The 25655-nt window shown below is 43.4% G+C and overlaps 1 protein-coding gene across 2 annotated transcripts in view; it reads left to right on the top strand.

The window, feature by feature from the left end:
* Positions 1–3205: 3205 nt before the first annotated feature.
* The window catches only part of LOC137348068 (B-cell antigen receptor complex-associated protein beta chain-like), a 35988-nt gene continuing 13538 nt past the window's right edge, over positions 3206–25655 (top strand). The window contains exons 1-3 of one of the 2 annotated variants that reach the window (XM_068013218.1): positions 3332–3418; positions 3573–3668; positions 14304–14618. In XM_068013218.1, the coding sequence (XP_067869319.1) occupies positions 3635–3668; positions 14304–14618 (349 nt within the window). In that variant the 5' untranslated portion in view covers positions 3332–3418; positions 3573–3634. Of the gene's footprint in view, positions 3419–3572; positions 3669–14303; positions 14619–25655 lie in introns of both variants that reach the window. The other variant, XM_068013217.1, reaches the window with a different exon arrangement.

Here is a 25655-nt window from a genome sequence, read left to right as displayed (position 1 = left end):
CCCTCCGGTTGTGGGCCACCTTATCCTGTAAGAGAGAGGAAAGTATGTCAGCGAGTATCGTGCAATCTATTTGGATGATGTGGCTGTCATGGGTGAATAGCTGGCAGTTTGTGTAAGCTGTGAGATGTGGGTATGAGGTCTGCAGCAGTGCTAAGCGTGTGAGGCTGTGTTAGACTTTGCTTAGTCTCCCCTTAAAGTTAATCACATCTTGATGTGATTATCAGATAAGGATTTATGTTAACATCAGAGGTTAGTTGGAACAATGGAGTTTCCTTACAGCCAGCCAGTTATCACATTATCTATCTGTGATGCCCAGGGCATCTCCTGCCCCTTTGTATTGCCAGATGGGAGATATCGGGTTAAACTAATTAATAATCAAATATCAAGATGGCCATTATATAGGGCCTGGAGGTTTGGTGAGAAGGATCCTCACTTCAATATACAATCTGGGCATCATGTGAGATGACTCATATTAAGGGGAAGACATAAGATCAACAGGCTTTTGGGGTTAAGCTGTCGGGACAGTCAAAAATCTTCTCTTCTCCAAGGAGAATACCCCCAGCTTCTCTAATCTAGCCATGTAACTGAAGTTCCTCATCCCTGGAACCATTCTCATGAATCTTTTCTGCACCCTCTCACATCTTTTCTAAAATATGGTGTCTAGAACTGGACATAATACTCCAGTTCAGGCTGAACCAGTGTTTTATACAGGTTTATCATCACTTCCTTGCTTTTACTGATAGGATATAGCTTTTAAAGGTGCATTCACTGATCTTGACCACTCGTGTGAGCTCATTTAGCTTCATGTGGCACTGCAACCAGGCCCTCAGGGCTTGACTCCTGACATTGACCTCCTAGCTATCTGTTCCCACTGCTTTCTGAGTGTGTATCTGGAGGGTCTTCTGGTCCCCTGTGAATATAGGACATCTCTCCTCCTTTCAACATCCACAACCAAAGTCTCCAGTGCAGTGTCCAAAAACTTTGGAGCCTGTTGTATCCCATGTTGTGCCATTCTTCCATGTTTCCCAGGTCAGATTTACTTCCTGCACGACTGCTAGTTTTATATAGTACTGGCAAGCATTAAGTGAGGCTAGCCACTCATGATATTGGCCCCTGCTGACCTGTCCAGCCAATGAACAGCATGGTTAACACTGGCTGGACACTGAAGCCATTCAAGTTGGCAGGCAGCATAAAGTTGGCGTGTTTGGCTAGATTGCAATGTTCCGACGTGGGATAATTGTGCATCATGACCCCTGCTCCCATTTTCTGGGACTATCCAATTTATCCCCCAAGGTTTTGATGTCCAGTTTCTGATGTGTTTGCAATGAGTAAGGCAATGGGTGAAGAAGTGGACCAGGAAGGAGACATAAAAGTTGCCGCACGCCCTCAAATGGGACTAGTTCTCGGTTTTCCCATCTCCTGCTCTAGCATATTGATTTGTTTTGCAGTCACTCCACAAGGGTGAGAGTCAGGACTTCGGGAATCTTCTTGTTCTAAGGAACAACAGCCGATATAAGCTAAATCTACCAATTTGATACATTCAGTGTTCGTCCAGGCTGGTATTTGATGCAAAGTACATGACAAAATGCCATGGGTTTTCTTTCTGTGATGCCCCACCAATGCCATGAAGATGTATTGTGAGGGAATGGTTAATCCACACCTTGACTCTGCATGCTCCCAGTGCGTCATGTGCTGTGCACCAGGACCGGGCAAGATCAGCTCAAAGCACTACAGGTGCACACAGTACTTGAAGCCGCCATTATTCTTATGGTTTTATGTTTCTTATGTCCTTATGTTCTTATTGGTACAACTACTGAGTGCTTTGAGATGTCCTGAGGCCATGCAAAGCATCATTTAACTTCTTCTATCTTTTTAACCTCAATGGTCTTTTTGTTGGTCTCTGAGTTTCACCCAGGATAAATTGCAATTCATTCAGAGTACCACTGCCTTCTCCAATCTTGTGCCACGTCCTGCTATTCCCATCATTTCTTTCCATGCTAACTATCACTGGCTCCCCATCCCCTAATAAATTGAATTCAAACCCTTGTCCTCATCTACAAGTCCCTCAATGGCTTCATCACTCCCTTACTCAGCAACCACTTCCATTCTCTGTCTCTTCCCTTATTCTCTCTCTATTCATCTTTGGTCACAGAGTCTTCAGCCATCTTAGTTCCAACTGTGGGGACTCCTTACCTCTCTCTCTCTCATTCTTCAAATCCTTCCTAAGACACCTACCTTCTTGACCAATTCAATCACATCCTAGCTCTTCCTTTTTCACTCCTTGGTGTCCATTTTTGCCACCATGAATTGTCTTGGGACATTTTCTTATGTTAAAGGCACTATAGAAATACAAGTTGTTACTATTTTCTTTCAGATAAGACATTGGACTGAAGCACCATCTCTTAGGTGTAAAAGATCCCCTGACATTATCCAAAGAGGAGCAGGGGAGTTCTTCCAGTGTCCTGACCAACATCTATCCCTCAACTAATACTGCTAAGAAAAAAAATCTGGTAATTTATTTCATTGCTGTATGTCAGACCTTGCTGTGTACCATGTTACAATAGTCACTACATTGAAAAGTACTTGGCCGTGAAGTACTTCGGGACATCATAAGGTCCTGAAAAGCGCTATATAAATGCAATTTCATTTGGTCACTTTGACTACCCTACCCAGAAGGAAACCAATTTCATGCGTGACTACTTTTTTTATCAAGAACTTCAGTCCAACAGTCCAAAAGTTAGATTGAGGAGTATTTCAACTTGGCCTTTTCTATGCTGTGTAATATTTTCTACACCTCTATAAGGTTATCTCAGTCATCTTCAGGAGCTTGCAATCTAAAAGTCATTGTGCTTGCTTGCTTTTGATTGTAGCATCAATACAAGCATATTTACATTTAAATGTAGAAATAAAAACATAAGTAAAAGAAATACAACTTTTTGTTGGAATATATTCTAGTCGAGCATTAAATGAAATATTTTTTAATTTTAAATTTCGAGCTTTATAAAGTTAGAATCTTGGTTCCAAAAATTTTGAAAATTACTTTTAAAGTTTCATGAAGAGCTAACACAAAAAAAATTGATTAAAACAATCTATATCTACAAATCATCCTGTGTGTAACTAGTGTCATTGGGGACTGAGTTCTTCCTGTTTCAGCTAAAATTAATTACAGAGGAAATTGCACAATGACATTCAACAGTATTCATTGCATCTCGCCAATAGGAGCTGAAGCTACAATGGACAGGGTTGAAGTTTCTTGATTAAGATCTTAGTTAAGATCACTGGTGCCGTAATTGGAACATCTGCAGTCAGAAAGAAAATTCTCATTGCAATTACTGTTCTGAATATACAATGGCTTTCTCTGCTGCAAAATCATATACCACACCAAGCATTTTGCTTTTTATACTCACCATTACAACTGGTAAGTGTCTCTTTCTGTATTATCCTACTTGTCACCTCATGTCAAAGTAATTCATTGTTTGTGAAGCACTTTAGGATTATTCTGAGATGTGAGAAGGCATAATATAGTGCAAGTTTTCAGTCTTTTTCCTGGTCTAACCTCCATATATTTATAGAATTACATCAAAGGATTCGTTTGCACCAACTTCAGCAGAAATCGACAGCTCTCTGAGGTCTGATGGCTGAGCTATGGCCCTTTAAATTCATGAAAGGTGATTTTTTTTTTTGAGTGTTTGGTTCAAGACCGAATCATGCAAGTTGGAGCTGAGTGTTTGCTGAATCCCTTGGTCTAATGCTGTCCTAAAATAAAAGCCGGATATACTGGAAATACACAGCAGGTCAGCTAGCATCTGTAAAAATAATTTTTTTTTCTCTTTTCTTTGTCTGACCTAATATACCTTTCCAACATTTGCAATGTTTTAATAAATGCCAGATTTCCAGCTTTTCCAGGTTCCTTTATTTTTTATTACTTGGGTTTAGTCCTACCTGTTTGTGGGGAGCAACCTGGAGGTGGTTTGTTTCTGGAATGGTGAATAATTTTCTTGACGTGGTGCAAGTCAGGTGCAGTTGTTTGCAAACAGCCCAGGGATGTAAGTTGACACCCAAAGATGTCAGAAATCAATAACACAAAGTTAATCAAACTGCATTCATGCTGCGCTCATTTCTAGTGCTTTATAATGTGACGTTATTGCTTCACTGCTCAAGTTTAATCACTCAATGTCCCGAAAAATAATTACATTTAATGCTTGTTTTAACAGTAGACATGTTAAGTGTTTTCGTGTTTTACACTGGGGTTTCTGTTGACCTATGGAATTCACTGATGATTGTTTGCTCATGCGAGAAATGTTTCATACAAGAAAATCCGTGCCCTGGGAGATAGTTTCCTGATGAGGACAAAGCACATTTACTTAAATTCTTCTTTCTATTTCTCCACTCTTAGCCTCACCTCTTCCAAATTTCCTTCTATCAGGAGGTGGGACGATTTGGGTTTCAGGCTGTGGGCTCATTCGAGATTCAACAACAATTGATGAACAAGAAAGCGATCTTTTTAGAACAAGGGCAAACCTCTCATCAATTTTCCCTTTCGCAGCTGAACAACACAATACCTCCCAACTAGCAGCCCAGTCAAAACTGGCACACCTAAAATGGAAAGTGCATCTAAATCTGAATGGATTTCGATGCTAGGATTTGAATGTCAGCCTCTGAATAAAGTGAAGTTTTCTACTTTTTGAGTTAGGAAACCAGACAAAGCATTAAACAATCAAAATGTCAATAGGCTCTGCCATTGAAGTTTAAAAAAAATACTGGGATATTAACATAAACATTTGTATACTGTTGTTTTTGTAGATGGCATATTGCTCCTGCAACAAACAGATTTTCAGCTTTACAAAATTAACATGTAGAGAAAAGAGAAGGAAGGACCATCATTTTTCCACAAATAGAAATTAGTATCAGAGTCCAGAGGATATTTCTCTGGCAAGGTGATACCTTTGGAATTAATTTTTTGTGTACTTAGCATAAAATAATAACTACATGCTATGCACTTCATTAAAGTCCATCTTTCATAAGGAACGAGAAGGATGAAGGACTTTTTTGTAGGGAAGGGGAGCAAGCGGTTGGTCTTGGTTTGGTAGGCCCTGAAACAGAGAAATTCATGGATTTAAATGGTAATTCCAATAATGCAGACATTAGCCTTCTCATAGATTCTCAATGCTGTTTCATGAACTGCCATGAATCAAATTTATACTCGCCACTGACTATCCTAGACGAACTAACCATTAATGCTGCTAGAAAGTAGTCACATTCTGAATGCATCCAATATATATTTTGTTGTGAGACCACCAGGGCTCAGAATGACACTGGGGTTTAGAGCTTTAAATTATGAGGATAGGTTGCATAAAGTTGTCTTGGATTCTTATGACTGCAGTAGATTAACAGATGATTGATTGAGGTGCTTAAAATGTTAAAAGCATTTATTTGGGTAGATATAGAAAAACTATTTCCACTGATGGGGGCATCAGAAATGAGGGGCATAATCTCAAAACTAGAGATAGGCCATTTAGGAAGGAAATCAAGAAGGATTTTTCACACAAAGGGTAGCAGAAATCTGGAATTCTCTCCCCCAAAAGGCAGTGGACGTTGAGACAATTGAAACTTTCGAAAGTAGGATTCGTAGATTTTGTTATGTAAGGGCATCAGGGGATTTGGAGCTAATGCAGATAAATGGAATTGAGGTACAAATCAGCTATGATCTAATTGAATTTTGGAGCAGGCTTGAGGGGCTGAATGACTTACTTCTGCTTCTATCAGGCCACTGCCCCACTAAATCATAGGAACAGTAGCATAGTGGCTGTCATTAGACTGGTAATTGAGTGGCCTGAACTAATGCTCTGGAGTCATGAGTTCAAATCCTATTACAGCATCTGGAGAATTTAAATTCAACTAATTAAATAAATCTAGAATAAAACGCTAGCCTCAGTAATGGCGACCATTTGTAAAAACTCATCTGATTCACTAATGCCCTTTAGGGTAGGCAATCTGGCATACATGTGACTCCAGACCCACAGCAATGTGGTTGACTCTTAACTGCCCTCTGAAATGGCCTAGCAAGCTATTCAGTTGCATCACACCGCTACAAGAAAGTCGAATAAGAATAAAATTGGACCACCGGGCACTGAGAAAAGGACGTCCAGCCCAGTCGACTCTGCAAAGTCCTCCTCAGTGGGGACTAGTGCCAAAATTAGGAGAGCTGTCCCACAACTGGTCAAGCAACAGCCTGACATAGTCATACTCACATAATAATATCTTTCAACCAATGACCCCCCATTCCTCTATCATCATCCCTAGGTGTGTCCTGTCCACTGGTAGTGGCACACTGGTGGTACACTTTTGGGAGGGGATGACCCTGGAATTCTCAACATTGACTCGAGACTCATGGGCCGGATGTTTACAGTGGGCAGACAGGAGCCGGCATCCGACGTAAAAGTCGGTGTCAAACCCGCTTCCGCCTCGCCTGGGGATCCGTTCCGTATTTTACGGGTCCCCAGGCTTTAATTGTTCCGAGGCGGCACTTCTACCCGCTTGAGGCAGAAAGTCCCACCTCATTGAGTTGCTGGCCAATCAGCTGGTCGGCAGCTCTAAGTCCCAGCAGCGCCACCGTGAGCAGTGGCCACTGCTGGGACTGCAGCCCAGCCTGCGCAGAAGATGCCTCGGGGCCGGGAAGGCAGGTAGGTTTTGGTTGCCTCGCCGGGCAGGACCCGGTGAGGCAAGGGTGGTCAGTTGGGGGGAAGGGGGGCATGTTGGGTCTTGAGGATGGTTGGGGTAGCAGGGGCGGCCCGAGAATAAGCGGGCCCACCCCGAGACGATCGGAAGCCGCCTGCTTTTTCCAGGCAGCTTTTCCCGGCACCAGGACACCCGCTTGCCACACGTAAAATACGCATGGAGACGGGTGAAGGCCCTTAAGTGGCCGTTAAGTGGCCACTTAAGGGCCTTGATTGGCCTGGGGCGGGCAGGCCATTTCTACACCCCCCTCTCCTCCCACCCTACGTAAAGAAGGGCGGAGGCAGGAGTGGGTCGGGAAAGCCTCCTGGAGCCTCCCGCTCCATTTTACTCCACCCTCCCCCCCACCACCACCCGGCTCATTGGGGTGGAGGCCTTCGCCTGCCTCCACCCGGATTTTACGCCTGGCAAGCGGGCATCCTGGAGCCGGGAAAAGCTGCCTGGGAAAAGCAGGCGGCTTCTGATCATCTTGGATGGGGAGGAGACCCTACTTAATGGGCACAGGGTACCCGATAGAGGGCCGCCCCCACTACACCAACCAGCCCCAAGACCCAACATTCCCCCCTTCTCCCCAAATGACCACGCTTGTCTTGCCGGGGCCCGACCGATTATCCCCGGCGAGGCAGCCAAAACTTACCAGGAATCCTGGCTCCCTGTCTTCCTCTGTGGTTGGCTGGGCTGCAGTCCCAGCAGTGGCCATTGCTCCCAGTGGCGCTGCTGGGACGAAGAGCTGCCGGCCCGCTGATTGGCTGGCAGCTCAATGAGGTGGGACTTCCTACCTCAAGCGGGTGGAAATCCTGCCTTGGAACAATTAAAGTCTGGGGACCGGTAAAATGCGGATCGAATCACCAGGTGAGGCAGAAGCGGATTCGCCACTGACTTTTCAGTCAGTGGCCGGCTCCCATCCACCCAACGTGAAATCCCGGCCATGAGGTCTCGTGGCATCAGGTCAAACATGGACAAGGAAACTCCTGCTGATTACCATCTAATGTCCTTCGTCAACTTATGAATCAGTAATCCTCCACGTTAAACACCACTTGGAAGAAGCACTGAGGGTAGTAAGGGCATAGAATGTACTCTGGGTAAGAGACTTCAATGTCCAACACCGAGTGGCTCAGTAGCACCACTACTGACCAAGCTGGCAGAGTCCTGAATTACATATCTGTCAGACTGGGTCTGCAGCAGGTGGTGAGGGAACCAAAACAAGGGGAAAAAACTACTTGACCTCGCTCTCACCAATCTACTTATTACAGATGCATCTGTCCATGACAGTATTGGTAGGAGTGACTACAGCACAGTCCTTCTGGAGACAAAGTTCCGTCTTCACACTGAGGAGAACCTCCATCGTGTTGTGTTGCGCTACCCTCGTGCTAAATGGGATAGATTGAGAACAGACCTTGCAGCTCAAAACTGGGCATCATGAGGCCATCAGCAGCAGCAGAATTGTATCCATCACAATCTGTAACCTCATGGCCTGGCATATCCCTCACTCTACCATTACCATCAAGCTGGGGGATCAACCCTGGTTCAATGAGGAATGCAGGAGAGCATGCCAGGAGCAGCACCAGGCATATCTAAAAATGAGATACCAACCTGGTGAAGCTACAACACATAGCTACATGTATGTCAAACGGCAAAAGCAGCATGCTATAGACCACAACCAACAGATCAGATCAAAGCTCAGCAGTCCTGCCACATCCAGTCATAAATGGTGGTGGACAATTAAACAACTAAAGGAAGGAGGAGGCTCCATGAACATTCCCATCCTCAACGATGATGAAGTCCAGCATTTGCAACCATCTTAGCCAGATGTGCTAAGCGGATGATCCATCTCGGCCTCCTTCTGAGGTCTCCAGCATTGCAGATGCCAGTCTTCAGCCAATTCAATTCACTCCATGTGATATCAAGAAACAGCTGATCGCACTGGATATAGCAAAGACTATGGGCCCCAACAACAGCCCAGGTCTAGTGCTAAAAACTGGTGCTCCAGAACTAGCCTCAATCATCAGCAAAGTGATGGAAGGTGTTGTCAACAAGATGCACTGTAACAACTTGCCTAGGCTTCTTCAACAGCACCTTCCAGACCACCCAGAAGGACAAGGGCAGCAGGTGCATGGGAACACCACCACCTGCAAGTTCCCCTCCAAGTCACACACCATCCAGACTTGGAACTATATCGCAGTTCCTTCACTGTTGCTGGGTCAAAATCCTTGAACGCCTTCCCTAACAGCACAGGGGTGCAGCAGTTCAAGAAGGCAGCTCACCAAGACCTTCTCAAGAGCAATTAGGGATGGGCAATAAAAGCTGGCCTTATCAGTGACACCCACATCCCATGAGCGAAGGAAAGAAAGTAACAACGTTATTAAATACATTTGTTTAAATACAGAACTCAGGCAACAACTGCAGCATCACATCACTATGATGGTGGAAAGTTTACATTATAATACAGAAATCAGTGTAGTGTAGCTGAAGAGCGATCTTTTAATATCTAAAAGGGCCCACGATGCTAAGCTGAATTGTTCTAATTTCCTATAGTTGCAGAAGCCTAGTTCTATCTGTCCACATTCAGCATTATTTTTCTGTCAAAGCAATGTTTTGCGAAGCATTTCAAAGAGAGGAAGTTACAATTATAGCAATCAAGATGAGGCGGCAGTAAAAAAAAAGTTGATGCAAATGCTGCTTTGCATAGTTGATATTGCTGGAAACGGTAAATTCTTTCCTCTAGCTTTTTGACATGTGTTAGACGAGATATGAGTTATTGCTTTAAGTTTACCACCGCTCAGTAAACAGTGATTCCTGTCCGCTTGCACAGAAAGAGGAAGCAAGGGTTGCAGATATCTGAGCACACCACAGGTTTTAAAAGGTTCCTGTTATCAGGCTTATAACTCAAGTTGGTTTTGCTTCCGTGACATCGGTTCAAAGTTTGTTCTGCCAACAGGATGAAGGACTACCGTCTCAGCTGACTGGAAATGGCCAAAATAAAGCAGGCAGTGTCAAACCATTTCCCATAGTGCATAGATCCATTGTACAAAAGGTGTCCAGAAGGTGGCATCAAATTTCCAATTTCACCTTAGGCTTCGAATGAAATCCAGTTGCAGACCTGAATGGACTTAAAGGATTGCCAGTGTGAGAAAGGGTGATGGCATACTGATGCAGTTGGGATGCTGTTTTGAGGTTGAAATTCAGGTACCTTGCTGAGGCCAATTTAGGAGGTAGCACTTCTTTCTGACCAGTTGTTTTCAGTAGAACGAATCAGAAAACTGGGTTTGAAAAATTGTCATTCTTTCAGTTCTCACTAACAGCCCAAAAAATTTGGGAACAAAAGCAAGTCATAACTTACATTTATGACAGCTGTTTCCAACAATGTAGCATCAGTGTAGCCTATGCATTGCACCCCTTGCCTTTGATTACATGCTCCCCAGGCGCCCACCTCCTTGATGAATCTCCACCCTCGCCCACCACTGACTTTTTGCCCTACTCCCTGTACTCCTAACCACTTGCATGTTTTTTCTTTGGCCCATGATTGAATGGCGGTGTAGGTTTGAAGGGCCGAATGGCCTACTCCTGCTGCTATTTTTCTATGTTTCTATAATAGGCGATAAGCTAATATGTTTATGTATATAGTATGTTTAAATCTAGAATTTATTTCACTGCTTAATTGGTGTAGCACTTAATACCAATGCACAGCGTTTCTTTGAGGAAATCCAATTTATTCCAGCATTACTTTGGCCAATAAAAATTCAGTTCTTTTCTCTGCTGCATCCTAAAACCATGTTATTTATGCCCTTATCTTTTAGGTCCCTTATGTCATATAACTAAACCATGTAGCCAAAGGACTCAGTCCAGGCATTTTTATCACACATTTCTAGGAATCATATGAAAGAAGACCACGTTAATCTCTTTCCGGATTTTTATCTCTGACTGAAAACTGCCTTATGGATATGGAAGCAAATACATATCGATATAGTAAATAGGGATCCTCCAGTGGGCCAGCACAGTGTCTGCAGAGTGGAGGGTGACAGGTTTACATTCATCATTCCCCACAGAGAACTCATCTTAACTGTAGCATTAGGGATGGGTTTAGGGGTGGGAGAGTCAAGTGGAGACCAGGAATCTTTCCTCAGATTTGGAGGAAAAATAGAATGAGTGTTCACTTCCTGATGGACAATATCAGACATAAGGGGACATGAGGATAGTGTGGGAAAAAGGCATTGAAATAGATGATCAGCCATGATCGTATTGAATGGTGGGGCAGGCTTGATGGGCCTACTCCTGCTCCTATGTTCCTATTGACACAGCCTTTGTGGGGAGTTTGCCAATTTGTTTTCTCAGCCCGTTCATAGTATAGGGACATATAAGAATGGATGTGTAAGAGTCTCAAAAGGCAGGGAAAGCTTTGAAATCCTAGACGTATTCTATCTAGATAATTTGCATTTTAGACAGTACAATTTGATTCCTATTGATTAGTGGATGGTTGAAAATGCAAAACTGCCTAGAAATTGTCAAATTTCATTGAAAGAATCACTCCACTTTTTTAAAAATTTCAACCCATAAAGACACTCATTGTGAAGAAGATAACAGTCCTGGAAGACTAAGGTTTATTTAATTTTGGGTCTCCATGCCAAACTGTTCAGCCCAGCATTGAATGTGTCATCATTAGCTTGTGCTTGTTCATCTATTATTCTTGTCTAACTTATCACACTTCTTTTAATACCTTCATCTTAATTTACTATGGACTGAATTTATCTCTCAATGGTTCCAGTGTAAGGAGTAAACTTTAGGGGCCTGAGGAAAAATAGGGACCTTTGACAACCTTGGATGGAAGACAGGATGTGTAGTATTAAATGGAAATTTGGGCGGAATTTTCCCATGGACTTCAGGACACCGATGCTGGGACCAAATGGGGGTCCTGAGCCCACACTTGCCGGCAGCGAGATGAGCATCACAATCTTCTGGGAGACAGCTTCTGGGAGGGATAGACGCTGCTGAGGCAGATCGGGGCCCATGAGGGTGTTTCAACAAGGAGGCACCCTCGTTGGCCTGCACATCAATCTTTAAATAACCAGGATCTAGACCAGTAGGTGAATCCGCTGGATGGGTCTCGGCAGCAATTGCAGCCTTTCATGAACACAGCCCCCTCTTTGCAGCATGGAGCCTCTGCTCTGATGGTCTCCGAGCCTGCTGTAGGGAAGTCACCTCCATTGAGTGACAGCCTTCACATGAGGCGGGGTGGGGGGGGCGGTGGCGGGGGGCCACTCCGCCACCAGAAAAATGCCAGCGAGGCCACAGAATCACCCCGAATTGGGGCCTCAACAATGTTCATGTTTGGACCAAGGCTGTAATGAGGTCTGGGGCCAAGCTGAGTAGGTGCCACTTGGTAGCAATGTCCATAACACCTTCCATCTTCCATCTCTTTGCTGATGATTGAGCGTAGAGTAATAGAACATAGAACATAGAACAGTACAGTACAGCACAGTACAGGCCCTTCGGCCCACGATGTTGTGCCGAACCTTTAACCTACTCTAAGATCAAACTAACTACCTACCCTTCATTCTGCTATCATCCATGTACCTATCCAAGAGTCGCTTAAATGCCCCTAATGTATCTGCTTCTACGCATTCCACGCACCCACCACTCTCTGTGTAAAGAACCTACCTCTGACATCTCCCCGAAACCTTCCTCCAATCACCTTAAAATTATGCCCCCTGGTGATAGCCCTTTCCACCCTGGGAAAAAGTCTCTGACTATCCATTCTATCTATGCCTCTCATAGATGGTAATTGGTAGGAATGCGTCGGGGAACCATCCTGACACGACCCCCCCCTGCTTTACCTGGCCCTTGCACCCCCAAGCCTGCCACCACAGGGCTGGGAAAATTCAGCCCTTTGATTCCTCAGTGCAACATTAAATCATATGAATCAGAAGATGTTAGGTTTGATTCCTCATCTGAGGTAAGTTAATTAATTGCAACTGGGCCAGTAATACAAGTGCTACAATTAGCTTCTGTGCCACATATTGGGAAGTAGAAAAATCAGCCAGGGTTCCTGGCACTGTACGCAATCCTGTTCACCCTGTTGGAAAGTATGCATCCGTGAAAAATAAGGGATAACAGAATCAATTGTGATTCCTGTGTCGTTGAAGGACTCCATTCCATCTTACCAGTTTCTCTGACTCGGTCACATCTGTTCTGATGAGGCAACCTTACACACCAGTGCTTCTGATATGTCTTCCTTTTTCCTCAACTGAGGATTGCTCCCACCATGGTTGACAGGGCCCTCAACTGTGTCCGAATCATTTCCCTCACTTGCGCTCTCACCCCTTTCCCTCCCTCCCACAACCACAATAGGGTTCCCCTTGTCCTCACAATCCAACCCACCAGCCTTCGTATTCAATGGATCATCCTCTGCCATTTCTGCCACCTCCAGCATGATGCCACCACCAGACACATGCTCCCCTCCCCTTTCAGCATTCTGAAGAAACCATTCCCTCGGCAACACCCTGATCCACTCATCAATCATCCCGAACACCCCGTCCCCTTCCCACGGCACCTTTCCATGCAAGCACAGGAGATGCAACACCTGCCCTTTTATCTCCTCTCTTCTCACCGCCCAAGGCCCCAAACACTCCTTCTTCCAGGTGAAACAATGATTTACATGTACTTCTCTCAATTTTGTATACTCTATTTGCTGCTCACAATGCAGTCTGCTCTGCATTGGAGATACTAAACGCAGATTGGGTGACTGCTTTGCGAAACACCTCCGTTCAGTCTGCATGCATGACCCTGAGCTTCCGGTTGTTTGCCATCTTAATTCTCCACCTTGCTGTCACGCTGGCCTCTCTGTCCCCTCAACCTACTGCAGTGTTTCAATGAAGCTCAATGCAAGCTCGAGAAACAGCACCTCATCTTTCAATTAGGCACTTTATAGCCTTCTGAACTCAACATTGAGTTCAACAATTTCAGAATGTAATCTCTGCTACCTATTTTGTTTCCTTTTTTTTGCATGTTTCGGTATTAATCTCGTTTTCTCTTGTTTTGCTTTTGGATAGCAGCTGTTCACATTCTGCCATTCACTCCTCCTCTGGGCACGTCCTTTGTCTCTTTACTTGTCCTATTATTACTCCCTTTGGCTCTGCCCCACCAACTCTTTTGCCATTTAATGTCTCCTGTCTTCTGTGCTATTATGTTCTTTTTCCACCCTCCCCCATATGACCTACTTGACACCTAGCATATTTCTAACTTGTCCCAGATCTGATGAAGGGTCATCGACCTGAAACGTTACTCTGTTTCTCTCTCTACAGATGCTGCCTGAGTATTTCCAGCACTTTTTGTTTTTATTTCAGATTTCCAGCATCTGCAGTATTTTGCTTTTGTTCAATTGTGATCTCCCCGTTGTCAAATCACCTGACACTAATTATCTAGGCCCACAGTTAGACAAGAGTGAGTACGGTAAGGTGCTAGTGCACTGCTAATGTCTGTGAAATTGTATCCCTGCTTATCATTTATTTTAGGATGGTAGAAATAGAGTATTTAAAATATATATGCATATAGTTTATCTGTTTTAATTACAGGTGTATTATGTCAGGCGTTGAAATTTAATTACTTTAAGCCTTATCAAGCTGTGAAGCAAGGAGAGACTGTATATCTGGGCTGTACCTTTGGAAACGAGACTCGTCGCCAACAGAACACTATCAAGTGGCATAAATTGGGAGAAAGTTCCACTGCCGCAGAATGGGCGAAGGAAATAATAACCATGTTTGAGGGGACACATTTTTGGCTTCGTATTAAAAAGGCAAAAAAAATCCATTCTGGAATTTACTACTGCAGGTCTCATTTAGTGAACAATTCAAATCACCAGTGTGGGTCAGAAGTTAATGTGATAACGAGTAAGTAAAACAACAATCTATCAAGATATTTTCATCCTGTGTAAAAATATCAAAATGCACATTACTGAACTGCCATTTTTTTGTTTGACTTCATATGATAAATAACCTGATCGCATTTTTAATTTTAAAAAAAATCATATTTAGAACCTGTAGCCTTGTCTTTTACAATTAGGATTATTTTGTCAACATACTTCCTGTATAACTTGTTTCTTAGTGTGGATAATAATTCCTGATTACCTCTTAGTCAAACTCATATACATAAAGCATTGGAAATTCTGTAGTACTTATTAAACCAATCAACATTTACATTGACTACATCATGGACAAGAGTACACAAACAAAGTAGGCAGGTTAATGTGGTAAATGGCAGGGTTATTGACAAAACTTAATACAGGCAAAGTAATCACTTGAAATGAAATTGAAAAATGAAACTTATGAGAATAAAAGAGTCATCAAACAGAACTGTTTTATCCAGATTACTAGAGCAAAGGGACGGTTAGCAGGGTAACCAATTGTTACCAATGGTTGAAGCAACCAATATAATAAGGTTCACAGGGTAAATGAATGCATATCAGGAGAAAATAAAGGGATTGATGAATATACTTGAGAAGTTGGTAAGTTGGGTCGATCTCTGAAAAATGGGTTGGGTTTGTTATGCTCCTAAACACTTAAGTCTTTTAAGTGTTTAAACCTTTATTATAGGGGATAGTATGCTTTGTAATGTACTGGGAGTGAAATTCAACTTTTGGAATGCAAAATTGAATGGGGTGTATAACGAGCAGATGATCTGCTACCATCCCTGCCAAAATCAAATTTCACCCCCAGTTTTGGAAAACATATGTATCAAAAATTGACAGCTTGGATAATGGGGTCATCTGATCAGGTCTGCTGTTCCCTACCTATGGTCAGCTTCATTGCTTGCTTCCTACTCTCTCCACAACCTGCAATCTGCTAGCTACCTACCTTTCTCTTGCTGTCATTCACATTTATAGCAAGATGGCAGCCAGGGGGGTTACCCCAGCATCTTCGATGTGAGTGAAAGGTATAACTTTGAAATGTCCAAAGTATGACTCATAAACATATATGGCTGACAAACACTAGTAAGCCAACTCAAGAAGCCCAGATAATGGAGTTTTATTTGCACTTAGAGTTTCTTACTCACTATTTTCTCCTTTAAAAATTTTTTGGGTCTGGAGATTTGGAAAGAGCTTCTTAACCGCTGTTGTTTTTTCCCCCCCAGGTAATGCTTAAACCACAACTCCAGGATCTGTTAGAATTCTCAGTTTGTGGCATGTGTATTAATGGGAATATTTATTTAAACATTATGGGAGTAAATTTCACCTTTACCACCTGGGCAGTAATATGGCACAAAAACTGCACAACCTACTACATTTTTTTTACTTGTTAGTTTCAATTTGTTGAGATAGAAGAAAAAGGTTTTTGTTGAACTACAGCCATGGTGCAGGCCTATCATAGGCCATGCTGGGCACCATCTACACAATAAACATTGTCCAACCTGTGACTCCAGATTCCACTTTACAGACAATGGGGATGAAAAGTAAAAAGACTTACATTCATATCATGCCTTTGAAAATAGCAGGCATGTTAGTATGTTACAGAAAATACACATTGTTGATAGTGGTACCAATATGATGTAAGCTAATACCTCAGACATAAAATAATCGCTTTCTCCTAATGCATGGTATTAGCTACAGAAGTAGAGAGAGGAGAGATGAGACGACAAAATGCAGAGATGATGAGGAGCAAAATCATTTAAAAGTCCAACAAGGTTTTCGGTTGTCCTGCTATTTTGGACTGGAGGAAGTTCTTTAGTGAGGTTCCCCAGGGGTTGGTACTAGGACCACTGATTTTCTACATATATATATTAATGATCTAGACTTGGGTGTAGCGGCCACAATTTCAAAATTTGCAGATGACACAAAACTTGGAAGTATTGTGAACTGTGAGGAGGATAGTGATAGACGTCAAGAGGACATAGGCTGGTGGAATGGGTGGACACGTGGTAGATGAAATTTAATGCAGACAAGGGTGAAGTGATGCACTTTGGTAAGAAGAATAAGGGAAGGAATTATAAAATAAAGAGTACAATTCTAAAGCAGGTCAGGAACAGAGGGACCTTGGAGTTTATGTGAAGTTGGCAGGGCAGGGTGAGAGAACAGTTAAAAAGGCATAGGGATGCTGGGCTTTATAAATAGATGCATGGAGTGCAAAAGCAAGGAAGTTATGATGAACTTTTATAAAACACTGGTTCAGACTCAACTGGAGTACTGGGTTCAATTCTGGGCACCACACTTTAGGAAGATGTGAAGGCACTGGACAGGATTCAGAAAAGATTTACAAGAATGGTTCCAGGGATGAGGGACGTTAGTTGCATGGATAGATTGAAGAGGCTGGGGTTGTTCTCCTTAGTGAAGAGAAGGTTGAGAGGAGATTTGTTAAAGGTGCTCAAAATCATGAGGGGTCTAGACAGAGTAGATAGAGAGAAACTGTTCCTATTGTAGAAGGATTGAGAACCAGACGGCATCAATTTAAGGTGAATGGCAAAAGAACCAATAGCAACATAAGGAAAAACATTTTTACGCACCAAGTGGTTAGGATCTAGAATTCACTGCCTGAGAGTGTGGTGGAGGCAGATTCAATCGATGACTTTCAAAAGGGAGTTGGATAAGCATCTGAAGAAAGAAATATTGCAGGGCTTTGGGGAAAGGGCAGGGGTGTTGACTAGCTGAGTTACTGTCGTAGACAGCTGACATGGACAAGACAAGCCAAGTGGCCTTCTTCTGTTTTGCAACAATTCTATGATTCTACTTCTTTCTATAAAGTATTGCCTGAAGATGGAGTTTGCCATCAAAATCACCACTAGTGTGACATCTCTCTCCTGCTGCTAATGTTCTTTCAAAATTCATCTCCATAGCTACTGTTCACACTAGTCCTAGAAACAGCCAGATTGGCTCCATTCTGAAGATAAAAATTCAAGTCATCAATGCTGGAAATTTGGAATAAACCATCTGAAAGTAATTATAGACAGAGTCAATTCTAATTGGTACAATCACTGAGTGAATAGAAAGAAGCCATGCAGAAGCTAATTTTGGGCATGTGGAATTGTTACAGATTTGATGCTGATTTCTGAATCCATCCCACAGTGCAAACAGAGTGAATTCAACATAACCACAGCTTCATCATATTGTGAAACTCTTGCCATTTCATACTGTTTCAGCAACAACCTTTATCTAAGCAAATCCAATTCGAGCATGTTGCATTGAAAAGAATTGCTTCAATGTCACTTACCATTTACACTACTACTCAGCTAAGAAGGAAATCTGAAGTAGATAGGATAAATTTTCACCTTGCCGTTTGGGTGTAAAGTTGGCATCGTTATAGAAGTTGCATGATTTTCATTTCCACTAGTTTCAAGACCAGATGGTTTCTATCTGAGCAGCTGATTCACAATACTAGCTTTATGCCCAGCTGGCAAGCTGAAAGTCTACACTGATATTTGAGTTTTCCAGCATGTGTTTACTGATAATATTGAAACTAAAAGAACAAAGACTGAACTGCCAACTATTTGTCACATATAGATTTTTGTCAAGCTAATTTACAAATATTTCACTTGTTTTACATTAATTTTCTGATACATTGTATTTTTATTTTTGCCCTGTCAGTGCTGTGCACTGTAGGAAAGTTTGGGGGCCATTTTCAACTTCCGCACAAAATGGCCATGAAGTAATTGGAGCAGTCAAGTCCCCCACCTGATGCCTGCATTAGGAGGCCCGAACAATCTTCTGGTTAGGGCCTCATTTGTGTGTAACTGGCGTACTGCAGGTACCAAACAGATGCTCTGCTGCAGCTCGCCAGCTGTGGAAGGGCCTTATGAGGGGGGGAGTGAATCCCAGATGTAGGGCGAGTCAGCAGCCCGCATTTCTTTTGTGGACCCAGGCGGAGCACCACTGGTTAGACGGCACACTGTCTGATCCAAATAGGCAGAGCTACAACTGGGGTCCTACAATGGCGATTTGCATAAATAACCTTCTGCTCAAAACAGGCAGAAAAACTGTATCTGTTGGGCATTGGCCATCTAACTTAGGGAGCAAGGGCCGAGCCCCTAATTTCCTATGCCAGCTGCCCAATATTCCTGTGTAAAATGGATGAGCACCAGTTGAAAATTGCAATCCCCGTCACCCACACCCCATTGCCACCACACCCCCCTCCACTATCCCCCCTCCCCCCCTATTGTGTGCCAAAATCCCAATATCTAACATATATGAGCTAGAGAGGTCAGACAAACCTCTTTCTGCTAATATGTGAGCAAATGGAATCAGGATTTATGTTTGTAACTCGGATTAACATGATGCCTAATTTTATGCTACAAACACTTAAATAAGCCTTCAAAAGAATGATGTTTAAAGATATTAAGCTATTTGTGATGACTATTGTCAAGGGATGTGAGTTTAGTAAAGTTGTCCAGAAGGTGAATGTGCCCCCTAATGCAAAATGTATAATCAAACCCCAGAGAAAGATTTGGTCAACCCAAACAAATGTTTTCACAATACCGCAAGATTAGTACAAAGAAAGGTTGGGTCTTGTCTTAAATGCATGGGATAGAGAATGTTAAGGAAACTGTGGGCATTGTCTATTGACTGCTACCTGCAGTCTCAACCTAGGTTACTTAAGCAGATAGTGAGTTTTTTTTAACAAGAATTTTATAGCCACAGTTTCGTTGAGGACTTGCACACTACAGTGAAACTTTGATTACTGTCGGGGTAATGACTGTGCTGAGAATATGTCATTAGCAACTGAGTCTACAATACTTCATGCAATGAGGAAGCTTGCTCCAGGACATCTTTTAGTGTGCCTTGTTATCTCTATGGGCCCACTGTTTTACTTCTCTGCTTGGCTTGTATTGCCTGAGTTATTTCCTTCCGTGTGTTAGGAGAGTTTGATTTGGCTTTCTCAACCCTACCTGCATGTATATTTTCTTCTGTTAACTAATTTTATCAAAAGAGTAAATCTAGGTACAAAGTGGAGAATCATGCTTTATACTCATGCCTACGTCTCAATTTAAAATTAGAGAACAGATCAAAAAATATCCACAAATTGTGGTAAGTGGTGTAGTGGTTGTTATTGGACTAATATTGCAGAGGCCTGAACAATTAATCCAAAGAATTTGAGTTCAAATGTTTGTGGCAGTTTGAGAATTTGAATTCAGTTTTAAAAAGTCTGGAACTATCAAGCTGATATCAGTAAAAGTGACCATGAAGCGATTAGATTATAAAAACCCAACTGGTTCACTAATATTTTTTACTGAAAGACACCTGCTGTTCTTACCAGGTCTGGCCTATGCTTATCTCCAGCTCCATTCATGTGGTTGAGTCTTATGCTCTCTCTGAAATGGCCGAGCAAACCACTCAGTTTTTTCAAACTATTATCAGCAATACCACCTTCTGTGTGAGCCACATAAGGAGATGTTAGAGCAAGACTTGGTCACAGAAGTTTTAAAGAGTGTTTTAAAGGAGCAGAGTGGGATAGCGAGGCAGAGAGGTTCAGGCAGGGAATTCCAGAGCTTTGGGACTTGGCAGCTGAAGGCACTGCCGCTAATGGTGGCACAATTAAAATTGGGGATGCACAAGATACCAAAATTGGAGGAGTGCAGAGCTTTCAGAGGACTGTAGGGCTGGAGGAGGTTACAGTGATGGGGAGGGGTGATGCCATAGAGGTCATAGACACTGTAATTGTGACCATCTTCAAAAAAGGCGACAAGACCAACTGTGGTAACTACAGAGGGGCATCCCTGCTGTCCGCTACAGGGAAGGTCATCACAAGAGTCCTTCTCTACCATCTCCTCCCCGTGCTTGAAGAGCTCCTACCGGAATCACAATGTGGATTCTGTCCATCAAGAGGCACAGTGGACATGATCTTCACAGCAAGACAATTCCAAGAAAAATGTAGGGAGCAGCAGCAACCTTTATACATGGCCTTCTTTAACCTGACAAAGGCCTTCAACGCTATCAACTGGGAGGGATTATAGAACATCCTCCTCAAATTTGGCTTCCCTGTGCCTGCTGCACGACGACATGCAAGCTGTAATCCTTGCCAACGGATCTGCCACTAACCCAATCCGAGTGCAAACTGGGATCAAGCAAGGCTGTGTCATCGCACCAACGGTCTTTTCCATCTTCCTCGCCGCAACACTCCACCTCATCTCCTTGAAGCTCCCTGCGGGAGTAGATCTACTCTACAGGACAAACAGGAAACTATTTAACCTACGTTGCCTCCAGTCCTGAACCCAGGCCACTCCAACCTCTGTCACTGAGCTGCAGTATGTTGACAATGCTTGTATATGTGCACACTCAGAGGCCGAGCTTCAAACCCTCATCGATGCATTCATGGAGGCGTATGAAAGAATGGGCCTTAAGCTAAACATCCAGAAGACAAAGGTCCTCTACCAGCCTGCTCCCGCAGTGCAACACTGTTCCCTCCCGACTATCAAGATCCATGGCGAACCACTGGACAATGTGGATCACTTCTCATACCTTGGGAGCCTCCTCTCAGCAAGGGCAGACATCGACGATGAAACTCAGCATTGCCTCCAGTGTGCCAGTGCAGCCTTCGGTCGTCTGAGGAAAAGAGTGTTTGACAACAAAGACCTCAAACCTGGCACCAAGTTCATGGTCTACAGGGCCGCAGTGTTTCCTGCCCTCCTGTATGTGTGGGGAAACATGGATACTGTACAACAGACATCTCAAATCCCTGGAGCGTTATCACCAGCGATGCCTCCAAGATCCTGCAAATTCAGTGGCAGGAGCAGGCACTCCAATATCAGTGTCCTCTCTCAGGCCAACATCCCCAGAATCGGGATACTGGTCATAGCCAGTCAACTACGTTTGATGGGCCACACCGTCCGCATGCCTGACACAAGATTCCCAAAACAAGCTTTCTACTCCGAGCTCCATCACGGCAAGAGGCTACCAGGAGGGCAGAGGAAACACTACAAGGATGCCCTTAAAGCGTCCCTGAAAAAATGTGACATCTCCACTGATTCATGGGAATCTCTTGCCCGAGACCGCACAAAATGGAGAAGAAGCATCCGTGAAGGTGCCAGCCAATTCGAACAACGTTGACACGCCCAGGCAAGCGATCAAATGCAAACAGCGGAGGAAGCTTTCGGAAATTCGAGCATTCCATTCACTTGCCTCACCAAACACCACCTGCCCCACCTGTAGCAGAGTGTGCGGATCTAGAATTGGACTATTCAGTCACCTAAGGACCCACAACCCTGGAGTGGAAGAAAGTCATCCTCATTCCCAAGGGACTGCCTAAGAAGAAGACAGAGATAGGGAGGGATGAGGCCATAGAGTAATTTGAAAACAAGGATGAGAATTTTAAAATTCAGGCATTGGTGGACCAAGGGTTAATGTAGGCCAATGAGCACAGGGTTGATGATGGGTGACTGTGACTTGGTGCAAGTTAGGATACAGGCAACAGAATTTTGGATGAACTTAAGTTTACAGATGATGTGAAATGGAAGACCAGCCAGGAGAGCATTGGAATAGTCAAGTCTAGAGGCATCAAAGGCATGGATGAGGGTTTCAGCAGCAGATGAGCTGAGGCAGGGTCAAAGGTGGATGCTTTTACAAAGGTAGGTGTTTTTTGTGATAAAAAAAATAAATAAGCCTATGGCTTGTAAAAGTTGTTTTTCCTGGAATACTAATAGTGTTTATTTCATGTAGATATCGTCTAATTGTATTAACGTTTGGAGTTAATGCAGCTTCAAATTAAACAAAGGTGATTATCAATTTTATAATGTGAGACTTGAAGACATATTGGGCTGGACTTCCCTCCATTTTTCCACCTAAAATTGGAAAAGGAGCAAAACTTGGGCAGTGAGGTCTATCACTACCTCATCATCTGACCTGAATTAAGAATCTAAATGGGGTAAAGTAGCAACAGGATCTAGGGGTACAAATACATAAATCACTAGAAGCATCAATGCAAGTTAATAAAGTAATAAAAAAGCAAACCAAACACTGGGGTTTATTTCTAGAGGGATAGAATTGAAAAGCAGAGAAGCTAAGTTAAACGTACGTCAAACATTGGCTGGATCACACTGTGCAAAATTCTGGTCTCTATATTATATAAAGGCACTAGAGAAGGGGCAAAAAAGATTTACAAGGATGATACCAGAACTGAGAGGTTATACTTATAAGGAAAGGCTGATCAAACTGGGGCTATTTTCCCTAGAAAAGGAAACACTGAGGGGTGGTCCAGTAGAGGTCTTCATAATTATGAAGGTGCTTCATAGGGGAAACATAAAGAAGTTTCCACTTGGTTGGGGGGTTGGGGTGGGAGACCAAAACTAGGCTCCATAAATATAAGATAGTCACCAATAAATTCAATACAGAATTCAGCAGAAACTCCTTTACCCAGAGAGTGCTAGCAATATGGAACTAACTACCACAAGGAGTAGCTAAAGCGAATTACGTAGATGCATTTAAGGGGATGCTACATAATTATTTAGGGGAGAAAGGAATAGAAGGAAATGTTGACAGGGTCAAGTGAAGAGGAATGGGAGGAGGCTTCTGTGTTGCATAAATGCCAGGATCAAGCAGTTGAGCTGGATGGCCAGTTTCTGCGCTGTAAGTTCTATGTAATTTCCCTTTCCCTGCCCCCTTGCCAGCACCACTGCTACAATACAAATGTCTGTGGGGTGGAGCACAGATTCTGGCCCAGTTCTTTCCCTAGCTGCCAATAGATGCTTGCCATAGTCCCTGGGTTAGCAGCAGGAAGCCGACTAGGATTTGACTGCTTCATCCATCAGCAAGAGACTTAGGAAAAAACTTGCTAGGAGGATAATGTTAATGACACAGAATAGAGCAGAGTTTTGATCCTAAGCTTCTGTGGAAAGGAATCCAATAATTGAAGCCTTGGCAGGATTAGAAGAGACAAAACTGGCAAGTGTAATAAGACAGTAATCACATCTGTGCTGCAGGCATCATTATAAAAAGAAACACGAGTAATAATGAATATGGAAACAGACCATTTGGTGAGTGAGCTAATGGTATAAACAACTGACAACAGCAGCATACACAGCAGGCAGTGATGCTACAGTTACAGGCTGGATTTTCCGCACACAGGTAAAAATGCAAGGATTAAACTAAGAAAGTAGAAGCATGACTCATGAAAAGTTTAAATGCAGCATACTGTAAAATGATAATGTACTCATATATTACAGATAATAAATTCATTATAAGAAGGCGAGTGCATTGCATCTTTAACATGAGGAAAGAAAGGACTTAAACATTTATATAAGATTATAATAAAATAATAAGAAATAGGAACTGGAGTAGGCTATTCGGCCCCTCGAGCTTGTTCCGCCATTCAATAAGATCATGGCTGATCTGATTGTGGCCTTAACTCTGCTTTCCTGCTTGCCCCCATAACCCTTGACTCCCTTGTAGATCAAAAATCTGTCTAACTCAGCCTTGAATATACTCCATGATCCAGCCTTCACTGTTTTTTCAGGAACAGAATTCCAAAGATTAACAACCTCATTAACTCCTCATCTCTGTCTTAAAAGGGAGAACTCTTATTTTGAAACAGTGCCCCCTAGTTCTAGATTCCCCCACAAGGGGAAATATCCTCTCTGTATCTACCCTGTCAAGTCCCCTTAGAATCTTATATGCTTCAATAAGATCACCACTTATTCTTCCAAACTCCAATGAGTATAGGCCCAGCCTGCTCAATCTTTCCTCATAAGACAACTCCTTCATCCCAGGAATCAGCCTGGTGAACCTTCTCTGAACTGCTTCCAAAGCAAGTATATCCCTCCTTAAATAAGAAGACCAAAACTGTATGCAGTAGACTAGGTGCAGTCTCATCAATGCCCTGTACAGTTGCTGCAAGACTGCCTTACTTTTATACTCCATCCCCCTTGCAATAAATGCCAACATTCCATTTGCCTTCCCAATTACTTGCTGTACATGCATGCTAACTTTTTGTGATTCATGTACAAGGTCACCGAGATCCCTCTGTACCGCAGTATTCTGCAGTCTCTCTCCACGTAAATATTCAGCTTTTCTATTCTTCCTGCTAAAGTGGATAATCTCACATTTCCCACTTTATATTACATCTGCCAAATTTTGGCCCACTCAATTAACCTATCTATATCTCTTTGCAGACATTTTGGCCAGAATTTTATCCGGGCGATGGGGGTCTTGATCACAAGCAAAAGCGCCAGTGCGAGCACTGCGTTGTCTGCTCTGTGGAAGGCCCGCTAGATCAAGTGTCAATTGGGCACTTAAATGGACAGTGGCGGGCTTTCCTCGGGATCAAGGACCCCAGAGGATGAAGTCACACCTGCTGAGAGCTATCAGCCAATCAGAGGCTGGCAGCTCTATGACTGAACAGCGCCACTGCGGAGGCGGTGGCTGCTGCTGGTACTGGACTAGTCCGAGGTCCTGGAACCAGGCCACAGGTAAGTCTCAGCAGGAGGGGTTTCACAGGTTAGAGGTTGCGGAGTAGGGGGGCGGTGTAAGGGGGTCTGTAGCAGGCATGGTTGGTGGCTGTCAGCGGGTCCCCCCCTTCCTGATGCCAGGTCCCTCGATCAGGCATTAAGTGCCTTTCAATGAAGGACCCCACCACCTCACCCCACCCCCAACCTCCCCTCTGCCCAGAGCTGGCAAGCAATCCTCATATGTTTGCTTGGCATGCTCTCTGTGCGGCAACAGGCCTGCTGGCCGCTGGCCTAATTCTGGCTGCTGTGGGATGAGGCCCTTAATTGGGCATTAATTGCCCACTTAATGGCCTCAATTTCAGCGGGGTGGGAAGGTGGTGGGGTCTCCAACACCACCATCCCGCCCAATTATATGCTCTCCCCGCCATCAAACCAGACATGGGAGACAGCATAAAATTCCCCCCTTTGTGTCTTCAACACAACTTGCTTTCCTACCTTTCTTTGTATTGTCTGCAAATTTGGTCACAATACACTCAGTCCCTTTATCCAAGTCATTAATATAGATC

Source organism: Heterodontus francisci, chromosome 33, assembly GCF_036365525.1.
Source record: "Heterodontus francisci isolate sHetFra1 chromosome 33, sHetFra1.hap1, whole genome shotgun sequence".
In the NCBI taxonomy this organism is placed as follows: Eukaryota; Metazoa; Chordata; class Chondrichthyes; order Heterodontiformes; family Heterodontidae; genus Heterodontus; species Heterodontus francisci.
The sequence above is the reverse complement of the archived record's forward strand: the minus strand, read 5'-3'. Positions and strand labels throughout refer to the sequence as shown.